General features: G+C 39.0%; 1 protein-coding gene across 1 annotated transcript; it reads right to left on the bottom strand.

Annotated features, from left to right (window-relative positions):
• Positions 1-376: 376 nt before the first annotated feature.
• On the bottom strand, positions 377-24526 carry slc35a5 (solute carrier family 35 member A5). The gene is made up of 10 exons (XM_079254426.1): positions 24477-24526; positions 22513-22672; positions 22276-22374; positions 18408-18541; positions 18152-18219; positions 6828-7016; positions 3094-3294; positions 2900-3027; positions 2411-2679; positions 377-718 (listed from the first exon to the last, which is right to left on the bottom strand). Exons 2-10 carry the CDS (start codon positions 22637-22639, stop codon positions 650-652), a joined length of 1284 nt encoding a protein of 427 aa, XP_079110552.1. The 5' UTR covers positions 22640-22672; positions 24477-24526; the 3' UTR covers positions 377-649.

Here is a 24526-nt window from a genome sequence, read left to right as displayed (position 1 = left end):
TGTCTTACTTTGAATTTTATTTAAGAACTTTCAACATAATAATTAAAACAACAGATTTACTGTTCAGTCCTTACGTGTCTAATAATGTTAAGACATTTTCAGACTATAGTCACTTCAGCTGAGTCTGGATCCTCTGCAGTGGCTCTAAATAAGGCCACTGGTCCCTGCAACCAACTCTGTGAGCTCAGAAAAAAGAAATCCCTGCAAGCAGCTGCATCTGTATGTGTAAACATTCAATTATGTATTATTCATAATCACAATTTCTGCTAAACTTTTTTTTTAAACCCTTTTTTTTTTTTTAACTCTTAAACAGAAGAAACACTTTCACTTTAGCAACACTTTAAAAGTCTGATATAATCCTGGTGGAAACAGCAGCCAGGTAGCAGCAGAAACATCTGGAATCATCAGAGGGAAACCTTAAAGGCTCACAGAATGGCAAACATGGCGCCAGTTGTGTCATAGATGACCATTCTGTCACTACATGTGTGGCAGAGTCACGCTCAGGCAGGCACGCTTCAAAGATATACACCATAGCCTCCCAAACACTTCGATGTGGACCCACTGACGTGATCCTGCTGCGAAGAGAACGAAGTCCTCCCTGCAGCTATGTGTTAGCAGCAGAAATGTCTTCAGGACATCTGCAGGAGATCTACAAGGAATCCTCCTCAGATTCGCTGTCTGTGTTGGTCTTTGCCAGGAGCTGCACCTCCTCGCCATCCTGCAGCATCAAACACAGGATTCAGGCGGAGTTAGAAGGAAGAGTGCAGAACGAGTCATGCTAACGGTTAGCATTCAGACTGGATACACACTCATCCTCATGTAGGTATCTATGTATGTATCTAGGTGTATATATCTAGATATATAAGTATCTCATTGCTCATGTAAGTATCTATGTAAGTATCTATGTAAGTATCTCATTGCTCATGTAAGTATCTATGTAAGTATCTATGTAAGTATCTATGCAAGTATCTATGTAAGTATCTCATTGCTCATGTAAGTATCTATGTAAGTATCTATGTAAGTATCTATGCAAGTATCTCATTGCTCATGTAAGTATCTATGTAAGTATCTATGTAAGTATCTATGTAAGTATCTATGTAAGTATCTCATTGCTCATGTAAGTATCTATGTAAGTATCTATGTAAGTATCTATGTAAGTATCTATGTAAGTATCTATGTAAGTATCTCATTGCTCATGTAAGTATCTATGTAAGTATCTATGTAAGTATCTCATTGCTCATGTAAGTATCTATGTAAGTATCTATGTAAGTATCTATGCAAGTATCTCATTGCTCATGTAAGTATCTATGTAAGTATCTATGTAAGTATCTATGTAAGTATCTCATTGCTCATGTAAGTATCTATGTAAGTATCTATGTAAGTATCTCATTGCTCATGTAAGTATCTATGTAAGTATCTATGTAAGTATCTATGTAAGTATCTATGTAAGTATCTATGCAAGTATCTCATTGCTCATGTAAGTATCTATGTAAGTATCTATGTAAGTATCTATGTAAGTATCTCATTGCTCATGTAAGTATCTATGTAAGTATCCATGTAAGTATGTAAGTACCTATGTAACGGTGCATGAGGTATGCCACAAATCAGATCAATCGACTGCAACATGACATCATTTGATGATGATGCATACAGTTATCATCACACCCTCTCATTTAAATATGTAAATGAGAGCAGCTTTATTGGGAATCTGGCTCTAATAAAAAAGGCCCATTTGTCCGGTAAACGATACACCTACAGGGTTAGAGCCCACATTTTTCCTCCAGAAGCATCTTAGATTCAGCAAGGTGCTGCAAACATTCCTGACATGTTGCTCCATGCTGACATGCAGCATGGACACTGATTCTTCTCCTCCAACTGCACAGTAAAAGGTCCGTTAGCCTGGTTTTAAAAGCTTTGTATCATACAGCTTTAGTCGGATTATAATGCTTTTTAAAAGTCGTGTTTTTATTTCACATAAACGTTCTTCCTGAGGTATTCTAGGGCTGACGTCTTAGTTTCACTGCCTCCAGACCAGAAAGGGGAAATGCTTTGCATTGTGAAGCTAGCTGCTGTCCTGCTGTTTGTTATTCTTAGAGCTCTACCATAGAAGAAGAAGAATGCATCTGAAAGTGTGCATTGCATGTATACCACATGTCTGGGACACCAACCACTACACAGTCCTGCTGAACAAAGTCCTGGATGTATAAATCACTTCCGTTTGTAAGTAATGTCAGCTATGCTTCCAGTCTGGATGCAGTTTTCTCTGCAGGGAGTCAGGTTTCCTCCCTCCTGCACTGAAGAAATCACATTATAGGGAAATAAGAGCCACGTTTCCTCCAGAGGACATGGTGTGTGTGTGTGGGAGGAGAGGAAGTGGCTGTATGCTGGAGATTTGAGGTTTGCTTCTTACCCCTCTGGACCTCTCGAACACCTCTCCATTGATGACCCGCAGCTTCTCCTGCTGCAGGCTGTATTCCAGGTCCTTTGGCCTGCTGGCGTTGTAGATGAAGATGGCCAGGAGGACCATGGGCGCCTGCAAGAAGAAGTCCAGCGAAGGACGGAAGTTGAAGAGGAAGAGGGAGAGGCCGGTAACCAGGACGGTGGTGATCTGCCCGGTCAGCACATGGAACATGTTGTCTCTGAACTTTAAGATGAAGGCCACAGATAAGCCCAAAGCAGCTGGGGAGAGGACGGAGCGAGGTGTGAAGTTCTGCTTCCAAATCTCTCCTCTCAGTCACAGACTTCAGTACAAGCTCACTGAACTGGAAGAGTACTTCCTCTGGTAGCTGGACGACTTCATTGTCTTATGATATCAGCATAACTTTAACATGTAGGACATAAAACTGGCAGTAGGAGCATGAACCGATACTTTCCAACATAACATTTCTGATGTTCTTACCAGTAACCAGCACCAGAACCAGGGAATAGATGTTATGTCCATGCAGGAGGCCACAGTGAACGGTGAGTCCTCGCGCCTCACTGCCGAGCCCCAGGGTCAGACCATTAAACACCACACCGAAGGCATACCTGCAGAAACAGACTGCCATTAGGTGCGAGCTGAGCTTCAGTGTGTCTTCATCACCGGCTCCTCACAGTTTACTGTTCTGGATGAAGATGCTCTCGGTGAGCTGGTCGCCTTCTTTCAGGATCTTCTCGTTGTAGATGTTGGCCATGGCAGAGATGAAGCACTGGAGGAGAAGCAGGATGTGCCCCACGCCGAGAGACCGAAGCTTCTCCAGCACCTTGTCTCTCCAGGCCTGACCGGGCAGCGACGCCGTCCACGATTCAGACGCGCTGCAGAAAACCAGTCAGATTCAGGAGCCTGCGAGCCCATCTGATGTGTGCTGCTTCATAATAATTTGTCTAATTAAACGGTACCACACATGATTCTGCAGCGGAAGGACCCTTTAAGGGGGCTTTTACTGAATCGGTTCAGAGTTTCTAAATGAACTGAATGTTCCTTCTGCAGTGAAGACAAAGCACCATCCCCTGCTGCAAAACATACAAGCCGAATCTTCAGCAGAAAAGCTCATCATCATCATCACCTGACCTTCACTCTGCAGATCATCATTAACTACAGTGGACGCCTATTTAAAAGCTGTTTTCTAATATATTCAGAAGTGAGGAAGGTTTATCTGCAATGATCCCCTTCGGTGGACATTAGGAGAGTCACCAACACACTGCCACTCTGCAGAATAAACTAATATCGTATCAAAAGTCATATATACACGTACATGGAATTACCAGGGCTGGGAAAATCAAATAAAAAAAGTTTTTTTGCTTCACAATTTTAAAATCGATTTTTTTTTGGTTAAAAAAATAGTTTGTTTTTTTTTTGTTAAAAAGAATCACTTTATTTTGTTAAAAAATCTATTTCTTTTTTTCAAATAAATAAAACTAATCCATTATAAAACCTTGTCAGTTTTATTTTTTTGTTAATCTTTTTACTCGTCTTCTTGGGCATTAAAGCAGCAGAATGATGGTCTGGCTACTGGGTTGGTTTTTCCAAACGGAAATCAAGAAAAGTGACGAGCAAAGAAACGTTTTGGACATTTTTTTTTAAATCTACAAAATCAGCAATTTTGAAGAATTGTGAGAATAGCAATTTAAATCAAAATCGGCACCTAAAAAATTGGAATCAAATCGGAACAAAAGCATGTTTACCTCGGTAATAAACAGAAAATGATACTAGTTAGTTTTTATGGAATATTTCTGTAATATAAATATGACCATATATTATTTTATAAATATTTTTATAGAATGGATCAAATAAATAAACTAAATAAAAACTCCAATAATATTAAAGAGAGAGAAAAGTGTCTGTAGGAATTAAATATTGCATGAATTATTATTTGTTAATAATTCATGCACCAGAGGGGTGAAAGGAAGACTTGTGAAGGTGGGAGGCTGCAGAGCTCCAAACAGCAACTTCTGGTCTCTTCAACAAGACCCAGGCTGAAACTGGAACTGGATTTCCAGGTTTGAAGGACTGGAAAGGTTGGGGGGGTGGGTATCAGAGAGGGGCTCCTACATTACCATGTTACTAGGTCTGAATTAAAATATTCATTTTTACAAAAATGATTCATGCAGCAAAATATAAAACCCTGCGTACTTCTTCAGTTGTTCAGGAACGAATGTTTGGCAGTAATGTGGAACATGGGAGTGTAGGCGACGGATCAGCCTCACTGTTCTCATCATTAGTTGTTCTGTTGAGTAAATTACATTTTATTATATAACTTCATATCAACGTCCGCTCCTTCAGGGGGAGTTTTGTCCTGCAGGAGACGGGACGGAGGAGACGTCCGCTCCTTCAGGGGAGTTTTGTCCCGCAGGAGACGGGACGGAGGAGACGTCCGCTCCTTCAGGGGGAGTTTTGTCCCGCAGGAGACGGGACGGAGGAGACGTCCGCTCCTTCAGGGGGAGTTTTGTCCCGCAGGAGACGGGACGGAGGAGACGTCCGCTCCTTCAGGGGGAGTTTTGTCCCGCAGGAGACGGGACGGAGGAGACGTCCGCTCCTTCAGGGGAGTTTTGTCCCGCAGGAGACGGGACGGAGGAGACGTCCGCTCCTTCAGGGGGCGTTTTGTCCCGCAGGAGACGGGACGGAGGAGACGTCCGCTCCTTCAGGGGGAGTTTTGTCCCGCAGGAGACGGGACGGAGGAGACGTCCGCTCCTTCAGGGGGAGTTTTGTCCCGCAGGAGACGGGACGGAGGAGACGTCCGCTCCTTCAGGGGGAGTTTTGTCCCGCAGGAGACGGGACGGAGGAGACGTCCGCTCCTTCAGGGGGAGTTTTGTCCCGCAGGAGACGGGACGGAGGAGACGTCCGCTCCTTCAGGGGGAGTTTTGTCCCGCAGGAGACGGGACGGAGGAGACGTCCGCTCCTTCAGGGGGAGTTTTGTCCCGCAGGAGACGGGACGGAGGAGACGTCCGCTCCTTCAGGGGGAGTTTTGTCCCGCAGGAGACGGGACGGAGGAGACGTCCGCTCCTTCAGGGGGAGTTTTGTCCCGCAGGAGACGGGACGGAGGAGACGTCCGCTCCTTCAGGGGGAGTTTTGTCCCGCAGGAGACGGGACGGAGGAGACGTCCGCTCCTTCAGGGGGAGTTTTGTCCCGCAGGAGACGGGACGGAGGAGACGTCCGCTCCTTCAGGGGGAGTTTTGTCCCGCAGGAGACGGGACGGAGGAGACGTCCGCTCCTTCAGGGGGAGTTTTGTCCCGCAGGAGACGGGACGGAGGAGACGTCCGCTCCTTCAGGGGGAGTTTTGTCCCGCAGGAGACGGGACGGAGGAGACGTCCGCTCCTTCAGGGGGAGTTTTGTCCCGCAGGAGACGGGACGGAGGAGACGTCCGCTCCTTCAGGGGGAGTTTTGTCCCGCAGGAGACGGGACGGAGGAGACGTCCGCTCCTTCAGGGGGAGTTTTGTCCCGCAGGAGACGGGACGGAGGAGACGTCCGCTCCTTCAGGGGGAGTTTTGTCCCGCAGGAGACGGGACGGAGGAGACGTCCGCTCCTTCAGGGGGAGTTTTGTCCCGCAGGAGACGGGACGGAGGAGACGTCCGCTCCTTCAGGGGGAGTTTTGTCCCGCAGGAGACGGGACGGAGGAGACGTCCGCTCCTTCAGGGGGCGTTTTGTCCCGCAGGAGACGGGACGGAGGAGACGTCCGCTCCTTCAGGGGGAGTTTTGTCCCGCAGGAGACGGGACGGAGGAGACGTCCGCTCCTTCAGGGGGAGTTTTGTCCCGCAGGAGACGGGACGGAGGAGACGTCCGCTCCTTCAGGGGGCGTTTTGTCCCGCAGGAGACGGGACGGAGGAGACGTCCGCTCCTTCAGGGGGAGTTTTGTCCCGCAGGAGACGGGACGGAGGAGACGTCCGCTCCTTCAGGGGGAGTTTTGTCCATTTGCATTTTGTGTAATTTGGTATTTTTCTACCTAATTCGTCCTGAAAATCTTTCAGCATTTCTTTCTTTTTAGTCGTTAGTTAAACGATGAAAGTAGAAAATCTTCTTCTTCTCCAGACTGTGAGCTGCACACCCTTCCTCCTCAGTTCAGCAGAGGAGTTTGGAGAAACCCAGGTGATGACTTCTCATGTTCAGAAGGAGCCAAATCATAACAACGAGTCTTTTCCAACCCGAAGCCACCTGAACATCCAGTCTGGCCTGGAAACACCTCGGATCTACTGGGAAGAACTAGAAAGTGTTGCTGAAGAGAAGGACGTTTGGATTACCATGAGACGGAGCATGGTTGCCGTGACAGCCAGAGATGATGAGGAGAAAGGGTGGAAAGATACACACTTTTACGACTCTTGCTACTGTATTCTTTTCTCTCCAGATCTTTTACCTGCTGTTTTTCATCTGCTCCAGGAGTCGTGTGTAGAGGAGGCAGGAGTTGGAGGGGGTGGAGAGAGGGTTTGAGTGAAGGCTCGGCACTGCCGTGGAGTTCTGGCTGCTTCCAGATCCTGTTGTCAAGGAAACAATGGCCAAAAAGAGGACAAGCAGCGCCGCCCACTGGACCCAGGAAAGGCGTCTCCTGAAGATAACAAAGAGGTAAAACATGACTTTAATGGGTCGTTCGTTAATATTCATTTATTTATTTGACTGGAATAGTTCAGGTGAATGAGACGTAAACATGCCAGGAATTCTCATTTTCATCTGTATTCTCAACGCAGGGAAGAAGATAAAAGAAAAGACAAGCAGGCATAAAACAATAAAATTGTAAATAAACACATAACAAGTGTAAAAAGGTCACAGAAATATTCTAAAAATTTCAAGAATGAGGCTGAAGCGCAGTTTTATTAATACATGAATAAACATTATTATTCACCATCCAATCACGCAGGATTAAGGGACAAACAGTGTGTAGCACATGTAAACATATGTCTATGTAAACATGCCTCACATATAAACATATGTCTATGTAAACATGCCTCGAATGTAAACATATGTCTATGTAAACATGCTTCACATGTAAACATATGTCAATGTAAATATGCCTCACATGTTAACATATGTCTATGTAAACATGCTTCACATATAAACATATGTCCATGTAAACATGCTTTACATGTAAACATGTGTCTATGTAAACATGCCTCACATGTAAACATATGTCTATGTGAACATGCCTCACATGTAAACATATGTCCATGTAAACATGACTCACATGTAAACATAGGTCTATGTAAACATGCCTCACATGTAAACATATGTCTATGTAAACATGCCTCACATGTGAACACATGTCTATGTAAACATGCCTCACATGTAAACATATGTCTATGTAAACATGCCTCACATGTAAACATATGTCTATGTAAACTTGCCTCGCATATAAACATATGTCTATGTAAACATGCCCCACATGTAAACATATGTAAATGTAAACATACCTCACATGTAAACATATGTCTATGTAAACATGACTCACATGTAAACATATGTCTATGTAAACATGCCTCACATGTAAACATATGTCTATGTAAACATGCCTCAAATGTAAACATATGTCTATGTAAACATGCCTCATGTGTAAACACATGTCTATGTAAACATGATTCACATGTAAACATATGTCTATGTAAACATGCCTCACATATAAACATATGTCTATGAAAACATGCCTCACATGTAAACATATGTCTATGTAAACATGACTCACATGTAAACATATGTCTATGTAAACATGCCTCACATGTAAACATATGTCTATGTAAACATGCCTCACATGTAAACATATGTCTATGTAAACATGCCTCACATGTAAACATATGTCCATGTAAACTTGCCTCGCATATAAACATATGTCTATGTAAACATGCCTCACATGTAAACATATGTCCATGTAAACATGACTCACATATAAACATATGTCTATGTAAACATGCCTCGAATGTAAACATATGTCTATGTAAACATGCTTCACATGTAAACATATGTCAATGTAAATATGCCTCACATGTAAACATATGTCTATGTAAACATGCTTCACATATAAACATATGTCCATGTAAACATGCCTCACATATGAACATATGTCCATGTAAACATGCTTTACATGTAAACATGTGTCTATGTAAACATGCCTCACATGTAAACATATGTCTATGTAAACATGCCTCACATGTAAACATATGTCCATGTAAACATGACTGACATGTAAACATAGGTCTATGTAAACATGCCTCACATGTAAACATATGTCCATGTAAACATGCCTCACATATAAACATATGTCCATGTAAACATGCTTTACATGTAAACATGTGTCTATGTAAACATGCCTCACATGTAAACATGTGTCTATGTAAACATGCCTCACGTGTGAACACATGTCTATGTAAACATGCCTCACATATAAACATATGTCTATGTAAACATGCCTCACATATAAACATGTCCATGTAAACATGCCTCACATATAAACATACGTCTATGTAAACATGCCTCACATATAAACATACGTCTATGTAAACATGCCTCACATATAAACATGTCTATGTAAACATGCCTCACATGTAAACATACGTCTATGTAAACATGCCTCACATATAAACATGTCTATGTAAACATGCCTCACATGTAAACATATGTCTATATAAACATGACTCACATGTAAACATATGTCTATGTAAACATGCTTCACATGTGAACATATGTCCATGTAAACATGCCTCACATGTAAACATATGTCTATGTAAACATGCCTCACATGTAAACATACGTCTATGTAAACATGCCTCACATATAAACATAGGTCTATGTAAACATGCCTCACATATAAACATGTCCATGTAAACATGCCTCACATGTAAACATATGTCTATGTAAACATGCCTCACATGTAAACATATGTCCATGTAAACATGCCTCACATATAAACATATGTCTATGTAAACATGCCTCACATGTAAACATATGTCCATGTAAACATGCCTCACATGTAAACATATGTCTATGTAAACATGCCCCACGTGTAAACATATGTCTATGTAAACATGCCTCACATATAAACATACGTCTATGTAAACATGCCTCACATATAAACATAGGTCTATGTAAACATGCCTCACATATAAACATATGTCTATGTAAACATGCCTCACATATAAACATATGTCTATGTAAACATGCCTCACATGTAAACATATGTCTATGTAAACATGCCTCACATGTAAACATATGTCTATGTAAACATGACTCACATGTAAACATATGTCTATGTAAACATGCCTCACATGTAAACATATGTCTATGTAAACATGCCTCACATGTAAACATATGTCTATGTAAACATGCCTCACATGTAAACATATGTCTATGTAAACTTGCCTCGCATATAAACATATGTCTATGTAAACATGCCCCACATGTAAACATATGTAAATGTAAACATACCTCACATGTAAACATATGTCTATGTAAACATGACTCACATGTAAACATATGTCTATGTGAACATGCCTCACATGTAAACATATGTCTATGTAAACATGCCTCAAATGTAAACATATGTCTATGTAAACATGCCTCATGTGTAAACACATGTCTATGTAAACATGATTCACATGTAAACATATGTCTATGTAAACATGCCTCACATATAAACATATGTCTATGAAAACATGCCTCACATGTAAACATATGTCTATGTAAACATGACTCACATGTAAACATATGTCTATGTAAACATGCCTCACATGTAAACATATGTCTATGTAAACATGCCTCACATGTAAACATATGTCTATGTAAACATGCCTCACATGTAAACATATGTCCATGTAAACTTGCCTCGCATATAAACATATGTCTATGTAAACATGCCTCACATGTAAACATATGTCCATGTAAACATGACTCACATATAAACATATGTCTATGTAAACATGCCTCGAATGTAAACATATGTCTATGTAAACATGCTTCACATGTAAACATATGTCAATGTAAATATGCCTCACATGTAAACATATGTCTATGTAAACATGCTTCACATATAAACATATGTCCATGTAAACATGCCTCACATATGAACATATGTCCATGTAAACATGCTTTACATGTAAACATGTGTCTATGTAAACATGCCTCACATGTAAACATATGTCTATGTAAACATGCCTCACATGTAAACATATGTCCATGTAAACATGACTGACATGTAAACATAGGTCTATGTAAACATGCCTCACATGTAAACATATGTCCATGTAAACATGCCTCACATATAAACATATGTCCATGTAAACATGCTTTACATGTAAACATGTGTCTATGTAAACATGCCTCACATGTAAACATGTGTCTATGTAAACATGCCTCACGTGTGAACACATGTCTATGTAAACATGCCTCACATATAAACATATGTCTATGTAAACATGCCTCACATATAAACATGTCCATGTAAACATGCCTCACATATAAACATACGTCTATGTAAACATGCCTCACATATAAACATACGTCTATGTAAACATGCCTCACATATAAACATGTCTATGTAAACATGCCTCACATGTAAACATACGTCTATGTAAACATGCCTCACATATAAACATATGTCTATATAAACATGACTCACATGTAAACATATGTCTATGTAAACATGCTTCACATGTAAACATATGTCCATGTAAACATGCCTCACATGTAAACATATGTCTATGTAAACATGCCTCACATGTAAACATACGTCTATGTAAACATGCCTCACATATAAACATAGGTCTATGTAAACATGCCTCACATATAAACATGTCCATGTAAACATGCCTCACATGTAAACATATGTCTATGTAAACATGCCTCACATGTAAACATATGTCCATGTAAACATGCCTCACATATAAACATATGTCCATGTAAACATGCCTCACATATAAACATATGTCTATGTAAACATGCCTCACATGTAAACATATGTCCATGTAAACATGCCTCACATATAAACATATGTCTATGTAAACATGCCTCACATGTAAACATATGTCCATGTAAACATGCCTCACATGTAAACATATGTCTATGTAAACATGCCCCACGTGTAAACATATGTCTATGTAAACATGCCTCACATATAAACATACGTCTATGTAAACATGCCTCACATATAAACATAGGTCTATGTAAACATGCCTCACATATAAACATATGTCTATGTAAACATGCCTCACATATAAACATGTCCATGTAAACATGCCTCACATATAAACATACGTCTATGTAAACATGCCTCACATATAAACATGTCTATGTAAACATGCCTCACATGTAAACATACGTCTATGTAAACATGCCTCACATATAAACATGTCTATGTAAACATGCCTCACATGTAAACATATGTCTATATAAACATGACTCACATGTAAACATATGTCTATGTAAACATGCTTCACATGTAAACATATGTCCATGTAAACATGCCTCACATATAAACATACGTCTATGTAAACATGCCTCACATATAAACATGTCTATGTAAACATGCCTCACATGTAAACATATGTCTATATAAACATGACTCACATGTAAACATATGTCTATGTAAACATGCTTCACATGTAAACATATGTCCATGTAAACATGCCTCACATATAAACATACGTCTATGTAAACATGCCTCACATATAAACATGTCTATGTAAACATGCCTCACATGTAAACATATGTCCATGTAAACATGCCTCACATATAAACATATGTCTATGTAAACATGCCTCACATATAAACATATGTCTATGTAAACATGCCTCACATGTAAACATATGTCTATGTAAACATGCTTCACATGTAAACATATGTCCATGTAAACATGCCTCACATGTAAACATACGTCTATGTAAACATGCCTCACGTGTAAACATAGGTCTATGTAAACATGCCTCACATATAAACATGTCTATGTAAACATGCCTCACATATAAACATATGTCTATGTAAACATGCCTCACATGTAAACATATGTCCATGTAAACATGCCTCACATGTAAACATATGTCTATGTAAACATGCCCCACGTGTAAACATATGTCTATGTAAACATGCCTCACATATAAACATATGTCTATGTAAACATGCCTCACATATAAACATAGGTCTATGTAAACATGCCTCACATATAAACATGTCCATGTAAACATGCCTCACATATAAACATACGTCTATGTAAACATGCCTCACATATAAACATACGTCTATGTAAACATGCCTCACATATAAACATGTCTATGTAAACATGCCTCACATGTAAACATATGTCTATGTAAACATGACTCACATGTAAACATATGTCTATGTAAACATGCTTCACATGTAAACATATGTCTATGTAAACATGCCTCAAATGTAAACATATGTCTATGTAAACATGCCTCATGTGTAAACACATGTCTATGTAAACATGATTCACATGTAAACATATGTCTATGTAAACATGCCTCACATATAAACATATGTCTATGAAAACATGCCTCACATGTAAACATATGTCTATGTAAACATGACTCACATGTAAACATATGTCTATGTAAACATGCCTCACATGTAAACATATGTCTATGTAAACATGCCTCACATGTAAACATATGTCTATGTAAACATGCCTCACATGTAAACATATGTCCATGTAAACTTGCCTCGCATATAAACATATGTCTATGTAAACATGCCTCACATGTAAACATATGTCCATGTAAACATGACTCACATATAAACATATGTCTATGTAAACATGCCTCGAATGTAAACATATGTCTATGTAAACATGCTTCACATGTAAACATATGTCAATGTAAATATGCCTCACATGTAAACATATGTCTATGTAAACATGCTTCACATATAAACATATGTCCATGTAAACATGCCTCACATATGAACATATGTCCATGTAAACATGCTTTACATGTAAACATGTGTCTATGTAAACATGCCTCACATGTAAACATATGTCTATGTAAACATGCCTCACATGTAAACATATGTCCATGTAAACATGACTGACATGTAAACATAGGTCTATGTAAACATGCCTCACATGTAAACATATGTCCATGTAAACATGCCTCACATATAAACATATGTCCATGTAAACATGCTTTACATGTAAACATGTGTCTATGTAAACATGCCTCACATGTAAACATGTGTCTATGTAAACATGCCTCACGTGTGAACACATGTCTATGTAAACATGCCTCACATATAAACATATGTCTATGTAAACATGCCTCACATATAAACATGTCCATGTAAACATGCCTCACATATAAACATACGTCTATGTAAACATGCCTCACATATAAACATACGTCTATGTAAACATGCCTCACATATAAACATGTCTATGTAAACATGCCTCACATGTAAACATACGTCTATGTAAACATGCCTCACATATAAACATGTCTATGTAAACATGCCTCACATGTAAACATATGTCTATATAAACATGACTCACATGTAAACATATGTCTATGTAAACATGCTTCACATGTAAACATATGTCCATGTAAACATGCCTCACATGTAAACATATGTCTATGTAAACATGCCTCACATGTAAACATACGTCTATGTAAACATGCCTCACATATAAACATAGGTCTATGTAAACATGCCTCACATATAAACATGTCCATGTAAACATGCCTCACATGTAAACATATGTCTATGTAAACATGCCTCACATGTAAACATATGTCCATGTAAACATGCCTCACATATAAACATATGTCTATGTAAACATGCCTCACATGTAAACATATGTCCATGTAAACATGCCTCACATGTAAACATATGTCTATGTAAACATGCCCCACGTGTAAACATATGTCTATGTAAACATGCCTCACATATAAACATACGTCTATGTAAACATGCCTCACATATAAACATAGGTCTATGTAAACATGCCTCACATATAAACATATGTCTATGTAAACATGCCTCACATATAAACATATGTCTATGTAAACATGCCTCACATGTAAACATATGTCTATGTAAACATGCCTCACATGTAAACATATGTCTATGTAAACATGACTCACATGTAAACATATGTCTATGTAAACATGCCTCACATGTAAACATATGTCTATGTAAACATGCCTCACATGTAAACATATGTCTATGTAAACATGCCTCACATGTAAACATATGTCTATGTAAACTTGCCTCGCATATAAACATATGTCTATGTAAACATGCCCCACATGTAAACATATGTAAATGTAAACATACCTCACATGTAAACATATGTCTATGTAAACATGACTCACATGTAAACATATGTCTATGTAAACATGCCTCACATGTAAACATATGTCTATGTAAACATGCCTCAAATGTAAACATATGTCTATGTAAACATGCCTCATGTGTAAACACATGTCTATGTAAACATGATTCACATGTAAACATATGTCTATGTAAACATGCCTCACATATAAACATATGTCTATGAAAACATGCCTCACATGTAAACATATGTCTATGTAAACATGACTCACATGTAAACATATGTCTATGTAAACATGCCTCACATGTAAACATATGTCTATGTAAACATGCCTCACATGTAAACATATGTCTATGTAAACATGCCTCACATGTAAACATATGTCCATGTAAACTTGCCTCGCATATAAACATATGTCTATGTAAACATGCCTCACATGTAAACATATGTCCATGTAAACATGACTCACATATAAACATATGTCTATGTAAACATGCCTCGAATGTAAACATATGTCTATGTAAACATGCTTCACATGTAAACATATGTCAATGTAAATATGCCTCACATGTAAACATATGTCTATGTAAACATGCTTCACATATAAACATATGTCCATGTAAACATGCCTCACATATGAACATATGTCCATGTAAACATGCTTTACATGTAAACATGTGTCTATGTAAACATGCCTCACATGTAAACATATGTCTATGTAAACATGCCTCACATGTAAACATATGTCCATGTAAACATGACTGACATGTAAACATAGGTCTATGTAAACATGCCTCACATGTAAACATATGTCCATGTAAACATGCCTCACATATAAACATATGTCCATGTAAACATGCTTTACATGTAAACATGTGTCTATGTAAACATGCCTCACATGTAAACATGTGTCTATGTAAACATGCCTCACGTGTGAACACATGTCTATGTAAACATGCCTCACATATAAACATATGTCTATGTAAACATGCCTCACATATAAACATGTCCATGTAAACATGCCTCACATATAAACATACGTCTATGTAAACATGCCTCACATATAAACATACGTCTATGTAAACATGCCTCACATATAAACATGTCTATGTAAACATGCCTCACATGTAAACATACGTCTATGTAAACATGCCTCACATATAAACATATGTCTATATAAACATGACTCACATGTAAACATATGTCTATGTAAACATGCTTCACATGTAAACATATGTCCATGTAAACATGCCTCACATGTAAACATATGTCTATGTAAACATGCCTCACATGTAAACATATGTCCATGTAAACATGCCTCACATATAAACATATGTCCATGTAAACATGCCTCACATATAAACATATGTCTATGTAAACATGCCTCACATGTAAACATATGTCCATGTAAACATGCCTCACATATAAACATATGTCTATGTAAACATGCCTCACATGTAAACATATGTCCATGTAAACATGCCTCACATGTAAACATATGTCTATGTAAACATGCCCCACGTGTAAACATATGTCTATGTAAACATGCCTCACATATAAACATACGTCTATGTAAACATGCCTCACATATAAACATAGGTCTATGTAAACATGCCTCACATATAAACATATGTCTATGTAAACATGCCTCACATATAAACATGTCCATGTAAACATGCCTCACATATAAACATACGTCTATGTAAACATGCCTCACATATAAACATGTCTATGTAAACATGCCTCACATGTAAACATACGTCTATGTAAACATGCCTCACATATAAACATGTCTATGTAAACATGCCTCACATGTAAACATATGTCTATATAAACATGACTCACATGTAAACATATGTCTATGTAAACATGCTTCACATGTAAACATATGTCCATGTAAACATGCCTCACATATAAACATACGTCTATGTAAACATGCCTCACATATAAACATGTCTATGTAAACATGCCTCACATGTAAACATATGTCTATATAAACATGACTCACATGTAAACATATGTCTATGTAAACATGCTTCACATGTAAACATATGTCCATGTAAACATGCCTCACATATAAACATACGTCTATGTAAACATGCCTCACATATAAACATGTCTATGTAAACATGCCTCACATGTAAACATATGTCCATGTAAACATGCCTCACATATAAACATATGTCTATGTAAACATGCCTCACATATAAACATATGTCTATGTAAACATGCCTCACATGTAAACATATGTCTATGTAAACATGCTTCACATGTAAACATATGTCCATGTAAACATGCCTCACATGTAAACATACGTCTATGTAAACATGCCTCACGTGTAAACATAGGTCTATGTAAACATGCCTCACATATAAACATGTCTATGTAAACATGCCTCACATATAAACATATGTCTATGTAAACATGCCTCACATGTAAACATATGTCCATGTAAACATGCCTCACATGTAAACATATGTCTATGTAAACATGCCCCACGTGTAAACATATGTCTATGTAAACATGCCTCACATATAAACATATGTCTATGTAAACATGCCTCACATATAAACATAGGTCTATGTAAACATGCCTCACATATAAACATATGTCTATGTAAACATGCCTCACATATAAACATGTCCATGTAAACATGCCTCACATATAAACATACGTCTATGTAAACATGCCTCACATATAAACATACGTCTATGTAAACATGCCTCACATATAAACATGTCTATGTAAACATGCCTCACATGTAAACATATGTCTATGTAAACATGACTCACATGTAAACATATGTCTATGTAAACATGCTTCACATGTAAACATATGTCCATGTAAACATGCCTCACATATAAACATACGTCTATGTAAACATGCCTCACATATAAACATACGTCTATGTAAACATGCCTCACATATAAACATGTCTATGTAAACATGCCTCACATGTAAACATATGTCCATGTAAACATGCCTCACATATAAACATATGTCTATGTAAACATGCCTCACATATAAACATATGTCTATGTAAACATGCCTCACATGTAAACATATGTCTATGTAAACATTCTTGACATGTAAACATATGTCCATGTAAACATGCCTCACATATAAACATGTCTATGTAAACATGCCTCACATATAAACATATGTCTATGTAAACATGCCTCACATATAAACATATGTCTATGTAAACATGCTTCACATGTAAACATATGTCCATGTAAACATGCCTGAAATGTAACACAGCAGCAATAATTCTGAATTTACGATACTGGGACAAATTCCTGAACATTTCAGTGTTGGGAAGTTTCATAGTGCTGAATAAGTGTCAAAAAGTCACAAACTGATTGAAAATGATTCAACTTTAAGCACCTTCTGTAGCGTCAGGAAGATTGAGAACTTACTTAAGAACGATTCGAAAGAGTACGGCTGTGGTCAGGATGACAAAGTTGGAGAACAGCACTGCCATGGCCTGGAAACAGGAGGGAGAAGAGCAGGATCTCAGGTTAAAAGTGCATCTGACACCCTGCTTTCAGAGGAACAAACTATTATCCTGAAACTGCATCTTGAACAACTGAAGCTCATCCACAGAAACGTAACTACATCACAAAATATCTCGTTCTAGCAGAAGTCGTACAACAGATCTGAGTCTTAACTAACAGGTTGCAGGTAGGTCATCACGTAGAAGATGATGAGGTTGTCCAGGAAGTAGAGGAATGCGGGGACGGCCCACTTCAGGGAGATGAGGAAGGAGGAGCTGGAGGCGCATCCCAACTCTCTGCATGATCGCCCCTCTGAGAACAGACACAAACAGTCCGGTTGTCTCTGCTGTGGTTTGGATGATTCACATGGGACAGACATTACTGGTTCTGCACATCCCAAACCACACACACACACACACACACACACACACACACACACACTACTGTCTTCATTACAGACGACTGTGTAAAAGCGCTCATGCTGTGTACAAACACACACTTGCAAATCTGACAGGATTATCTGAAGGGTGGAAATGCTTCCACTAGCGTTGAGGTCATGTGATCGTAACAGACACCTTGTTGAGACCCAGTGGTGCACTCGCACCTAACGTCACATGACAGAAACATTGGAGGCCATGTGCGTTCATGATCCACACACAGAAACCATGTGTGAGCGCTTTTTGCTGCACATGAACTGGTAATTATGAAGTGAGAATATCTGCAGAAAATCAGCAAACCTCTCATGTTTTTCAGACCACCTGCACAGATTTCTGTGTGTTTAACTGAAGGTGTAATTGTCTAGATCGATTCAAAGATCAGCGAGCTAATAGCATCCATCCAAACTGAAATCACTGATCCAGCATTGATACAGTGAGAAAAAACAAGAAATGATCTGATTTTATCTAAATGCTCATCTGTAGCGTTCCCAGAGATGATCTGAAGAGAAAATATCCAGCCAGCAGCAGTTGTCCTGACCAGAATGTCTGGTTGATGTCGTGGAGACTGGACAGACTGGTTGGAGATGATAGAATGACAACAGAAAGCCCAGTAAGCACTGGTTCCAACCAAGATATACAGAATAAAACCCGTCCAGCCTGGAAGCAGATGGTCTCCAGCAGCAGAAGACCACACCAGGTTCCCTCCTGTCAGTAAGAACAGGAAACTGAGGCTACAATTCACACAGACTCACCAGAACTGGACAATAGAAGATGGAGAAACGTTGCTGCTGGTGGGATGGTGGGGGGAGGTTTTCTTGGCCCACTTTGGTCCCCTTAGTACCAACATGACTTGGTTAAAAACCAGTCTACATGCGTGTTGTTGCTGACCATATCCATCCCTAGACAGAGTCTGTATCTATGGTTACGCTGCATGTTCTCATGGTAACGTATGATTGCAGTTGTTTCCTCACACTCAGCATTTATTAGCAGAGCAGTGAGTTTACATGTAATGAAATGTAGAAATAAAATTGCCAGCTGACGGAGCTGATACTTCTCACTTTGCTTCTTTCCCCATCCAGCAGTTATTCTCTTTAGAAATAAATGATAAAACTGACTTAATCTTCTCTGCTGCTCCGGTGAGCATTACATCAACATTTAGTGAAACTGCATTTATTATTTTCTGGATGTTCTCGTTGTCACACCTGCTCTGCTTTTGCTTCAAAACGTTGCTTTTCCATGCAAAAGAATATTTAGGGGAGAAATATTCATTCATGTAGAAACACGAGGTGGGAATAAAGTTTGTGTACATGCCTCTAGATGAAGACTACAGACCATATCCACACCCAGATTTATAGATTTTGATTTAAACTGCAGTCAATTTACAGCAGGAGCTTCTTAAAGTCATTTAAAAATCAGCATTAAGGCTTTCATGCTCTGTTTAAGAGCGCCCTCTACTGGGGACCTGTGGTATGAAATGAGGAAAACCTGCAGAAACAGGCTTTAAACCCTCACACAGCACGCAGGTTGGAGTTGCTTTCTTTGTCCTCCTTCATGCTCCAACACTGACATTCCTTTTTACAGAACTGTCATGAGGTCGGTTCAATCTTGTGGAGAAATCCTTCAAGAAAGAACTAGAACATATTCATTCTCTCCGTCATCGATCCCTGATGTCTGTCTGAACAAAAACATTCCAGCAGATATCATCTGAGTCTTCAACAGATGGTTTATTCAGTGAATGTAGACATTTTACAGGCAGATACATCAGCTTTGGTTTGACTGTTTTGCTGCATTTTGATCTGCAGTAACCGTGGTGATGAAATATTCTGGGGTTTCAGCATTTTACCGTTTTCATGATTTGATGGCATCTTTTTATTAGGGGTGGAAAAATCTAATTGAAAAATCAAAAATCTGGAATTTTTTGCTTCACAATTTTAAAATCGATTTTTTGTTAAAAAATTATTTTTTTCAAACAAATCAAAATAATCCATTATAAAATTTTTGTCATTTTTATCGTTTTTATTGTTCTGTTTACTACTGTAAACAGAACATTAAAATCTGCCCCCACACAGCAGAGGCAAATGGCTGCCTGTCCTGAGCCGGGTTCTGCCGGAGGTTTCCTTCCTGTTAAAAGGGAGTTTTTTCCTTCCCACTGTTGCCAGTGTGCTTGCTCAGGATGGGAGATTGAGTTGGACCTCAAACTCAATCTGTTGGTTTTCTTATATAGGCTGTTATGAATTGGCCTTCATTATGTTTTCTTCTCTGCCTGTAAAGCGTCTTGAGATGGCATTGCCGTGATTTGACGCTATATAAATAAAGTTGAATTGAATTGAATTGAATTAGCTACTGTGTTGTTTTTTTTCTAATTGAAATCAAGAAAAATGACGAGGAAATAAAAAGGTTTGATACATTTATTTTGTTTTTAATCCAAAAAAATCAAATTAAATTTTGTCATATTTATTACTGCCCTCTGTCTTGACCAGGACACTTTTGGAGAACGGATTTTAGATCAGTTTTATTTCCAGGAAATAAAAGGAAGTCAAACAAGCAGCTTTCATCAGCTAAACGTTGGCATATCTGTGAAGCGACACGTGATTTAACCAGATTATTAAATTATACTAACTCCCTGTAAAAGAAAAAAAAAGAAAAATCTGCAGTCTGGTGAGACTTTACCCTTCTTTTTAAATAAAACAAAATAAAATCAAATAAAATAAAATAAAATAAAATAAAATAAAATAAAATAAAATAAAATAAAATAAAATAAAATGGACTGGCGAGCTGTCCAGGGTGTACCCTGCCTTTCAGCCCAAGACGGCTGGGATAGGCTTCAGCTTCCCTGCAACCCTTCATTGAATTAAGCGATTAGGATGATGAATAAAATAAAATAAAATAAAATAAAATAAATAATAATGCAGCTCTGGAAAGGAGGCGCTGATTTGAGTGCACCTTCGCTGATGGTGACACCTGCAGAACCATGGGAGGACACCAGAACATAGTCTGATCCCAGCGGCATGGAGAGGAGGAGACGTCAGCAGGAAGAGGAGGACAGATTCTGAACAGACTGTTCATGTATCTGGATTCACTTTCAAAACTGAAATTCAAAATTGCTTTCATGTCATTATAACACAAGTAAACAACTAAATTAAAGGAGCAATTCCAGTCTATGAAACCGACTCAAAACTTAGGTTATATACCGAACTGCAGCTGAGGAATACGAGTGGAGTGTTTCACTACGGGATGCACGCCTCTCTGCAGTCCTCAGAAGCATCAATCTCATTACGTCAAACCAGAAAGGATCCAAGCTGCACTGGAAGATGCAGTTTGAAAATACAAAGACCTTGTGGCTCTCTGGGTGCAGAAAACTCAACCAGTTCTGAGCTGGATCAGTGACGTGGCTCCAGAACCAGCCTCTAGAACCCACTCAAACTGTTTGGTTGAAAAGAGGGAGGTAAAACGTCCATTTCAAGACAGTTTACACCGAGAGAAACCCACGAAATTCGCTCAGAGTGAGCATGTTTACAGGAACAAACAGAAAAACAGAATCCATCACAGAACAGATCATCACCTTGATGCCAAACTCAATGCAAAGACACCGACAGAGCTGTGACTCACCTCGGACTATGACCCTGACTGACATAACCAGGCAGAAGAGCAGTTTCAGCGCCTCAGCCAGCAGATTGACGGATGCAGGGAGGAAGTCATACTTGTTTTCTGAAAGAAAACCAAAAGAAAAACAGTCAGCCTGGATATTTTTGTCACTACTTCCAATCCAGAACAAAGTAAATAACAGAAATGGCTCCATGTGATTTTAAGCCGCGAGCTGGTTTGATGATACAAGCCGTCACTCACCGCTATTGACGGAGAATTTTAGAAGCAGAATGCGACTGGTCCCTAGTGTGACAAAGCCCAGGCCGAGCACCAGAGTGTAGGCTGAAGAGCGGGAGCAAAGCCTGGGGCAGGGCTGGCAGCACACCATGGCTGGAACTGGAACCGGATGCAGTTCAACCTGCTGGAACATAAACATGCAGACAAAACTCAGCGGTATCGGTTTGGTTTTTGGTGTCTGAAGTGTCCCTGGCTTGGACCAATGCCTCACAAGGTGCTTTTTTTTCCTTTTTACTATTTATTTAGGACATCACTTTCACTTTTCAGCCTAAGATTCTTAGTCAAACTGTAGTTACTGTGGGACTGTGACTGAGGACTTGTCCAGGGGCATCAACACCACCCCAGCTGTATGAAAGGCCGAGCAACGCCTCTACTACCGGAGACAAACTAGGGAACGCTGGGATTCCAAAACAGCTGATGGTGAAGTTTTACAACTGTGCCATCAGCTGCTGGTGTGTATGGGAAAGGTGCATGACATCCTGCGTGACCAACAGCATCCAACCCATTACATGTTCCATCTCCTGCAGTCAGGCAAAAGGTACAAGGCCATGCGAGCCAGGACAGCCAGACTGGTCCGACTCAGCAGTGTCTCTCCTGTCCTCCCACAGACAGTGAACCAGACCCCACCCAAACAATAACAGTGAATATACTTTGCATTGCAGCATTGATCATTCCAACTCCATAACCTCACCATTAGCTCCCGCTTTATGACCTATTAAGATTTACTGTTTATTCCACTTGTCCCTGCAGCAGCTACTCTCATGGTTGTGCCGATGTTTATTTGGTGGGTATTTGGTAAGGCTGTGACAACATGCTTTTGTCCCGATTCAATTCAATTCCAATTTTTTTGGGTGCCGATTCGACTTTTCGACAATTCTTCGATATTGCTGATTTTTGTTGATTAAAAAAAAAATGTATTAAAATTTTAATTTGCTTGTTATTTTTCCTTATTTCACTTAGGAAACAACACAGAAGCCAGACCATCATTCTGCTGCTATAACGCCCAAGAATACAAGTGAAAAGATCAATAAAAACAATAACAATGACCCCCTAGTATTTAGGGATTTTTGCACTTACTATCACTTGTTACGATGTACTTTATTTTATATACTATGCAGACTTGTGATGTAATTTTGTTCTATATGACAATAACAAAAGCAGATGCTTGCTATCTTTGAATTTTTCACAGACGCAACTAATGCATAAAATCATGTTTCTTTATGACAAAGTACCTGAATTTAAAGTTGGTTATTTGCCTTTTACGTGTAAAACATAGTCCCAGTTAAGTGTTGGATGGATTATAAGCAAACCAGCAGACAATGACGAAAAAATGAGAACTTTAAAAGACCTTCAGAAAGTAAAAACAACAACAAAAACTAGGTGGTAGCATGGCATAAAAATTATCAGTACTGCATTTAGACAAGTAATACTGTCATATTATATACTTTACCAGCTGGTATCAGTGCTGTTTTACACCGTTTGAGTCGCTTCGTGAGTCTAACATGACTGTTTTGTAGTAAAATAGGTTTTATTACACATGTTGGTCAATTACAGAAAGAGAAATCCTATTTTAGGCTCTGAAACTAATGTGCAAAGATTCTTACTGCGCCCCAAACTATTCAGCCATTACATTTTAACATACCAGGAATTTTCGTTTATGTATTTATTTGGCTTTTTGTCACAGACATAAACTGGTCTGCAGACATATGAGAAGTAATTCTGTCACAGACATAAACTGGTCTGCAGACACAACATATGGGAAGTATCTCCGCAGGTCTGGAAATCAGCACTAAATGAACATTTTACGCATCGCGCCCGCTGTATTCCCGAACAAACGCGGTTCGTCTTTAACTATGTGAATATTCATATATCTATTTATTACTTATGGTAACAAATGTTAAACAAAAAGACTCCATTTCAGAGCTTACCAGTTCTCTTCCCTTTATCTAAGTCATAATAAACAAAACACGTCAAAGAC

Source organism: Telmatherina bonti (genome assembly GCF_933228915.1).
Source record: "Telmatherina bonti genome assembly, chromosome: 15".
Lineage (NCBI taxonomy): Eukaryota > Metazoa > Chordata > Actinopteri > Atheriniformes > Telmatherinidae > Telmatherina > Telmatherina bonti.
Note: the sequence above shows the minus strand (reverse complement) of the source record. Positions and strands in the feature narration are given on the sequence as shown.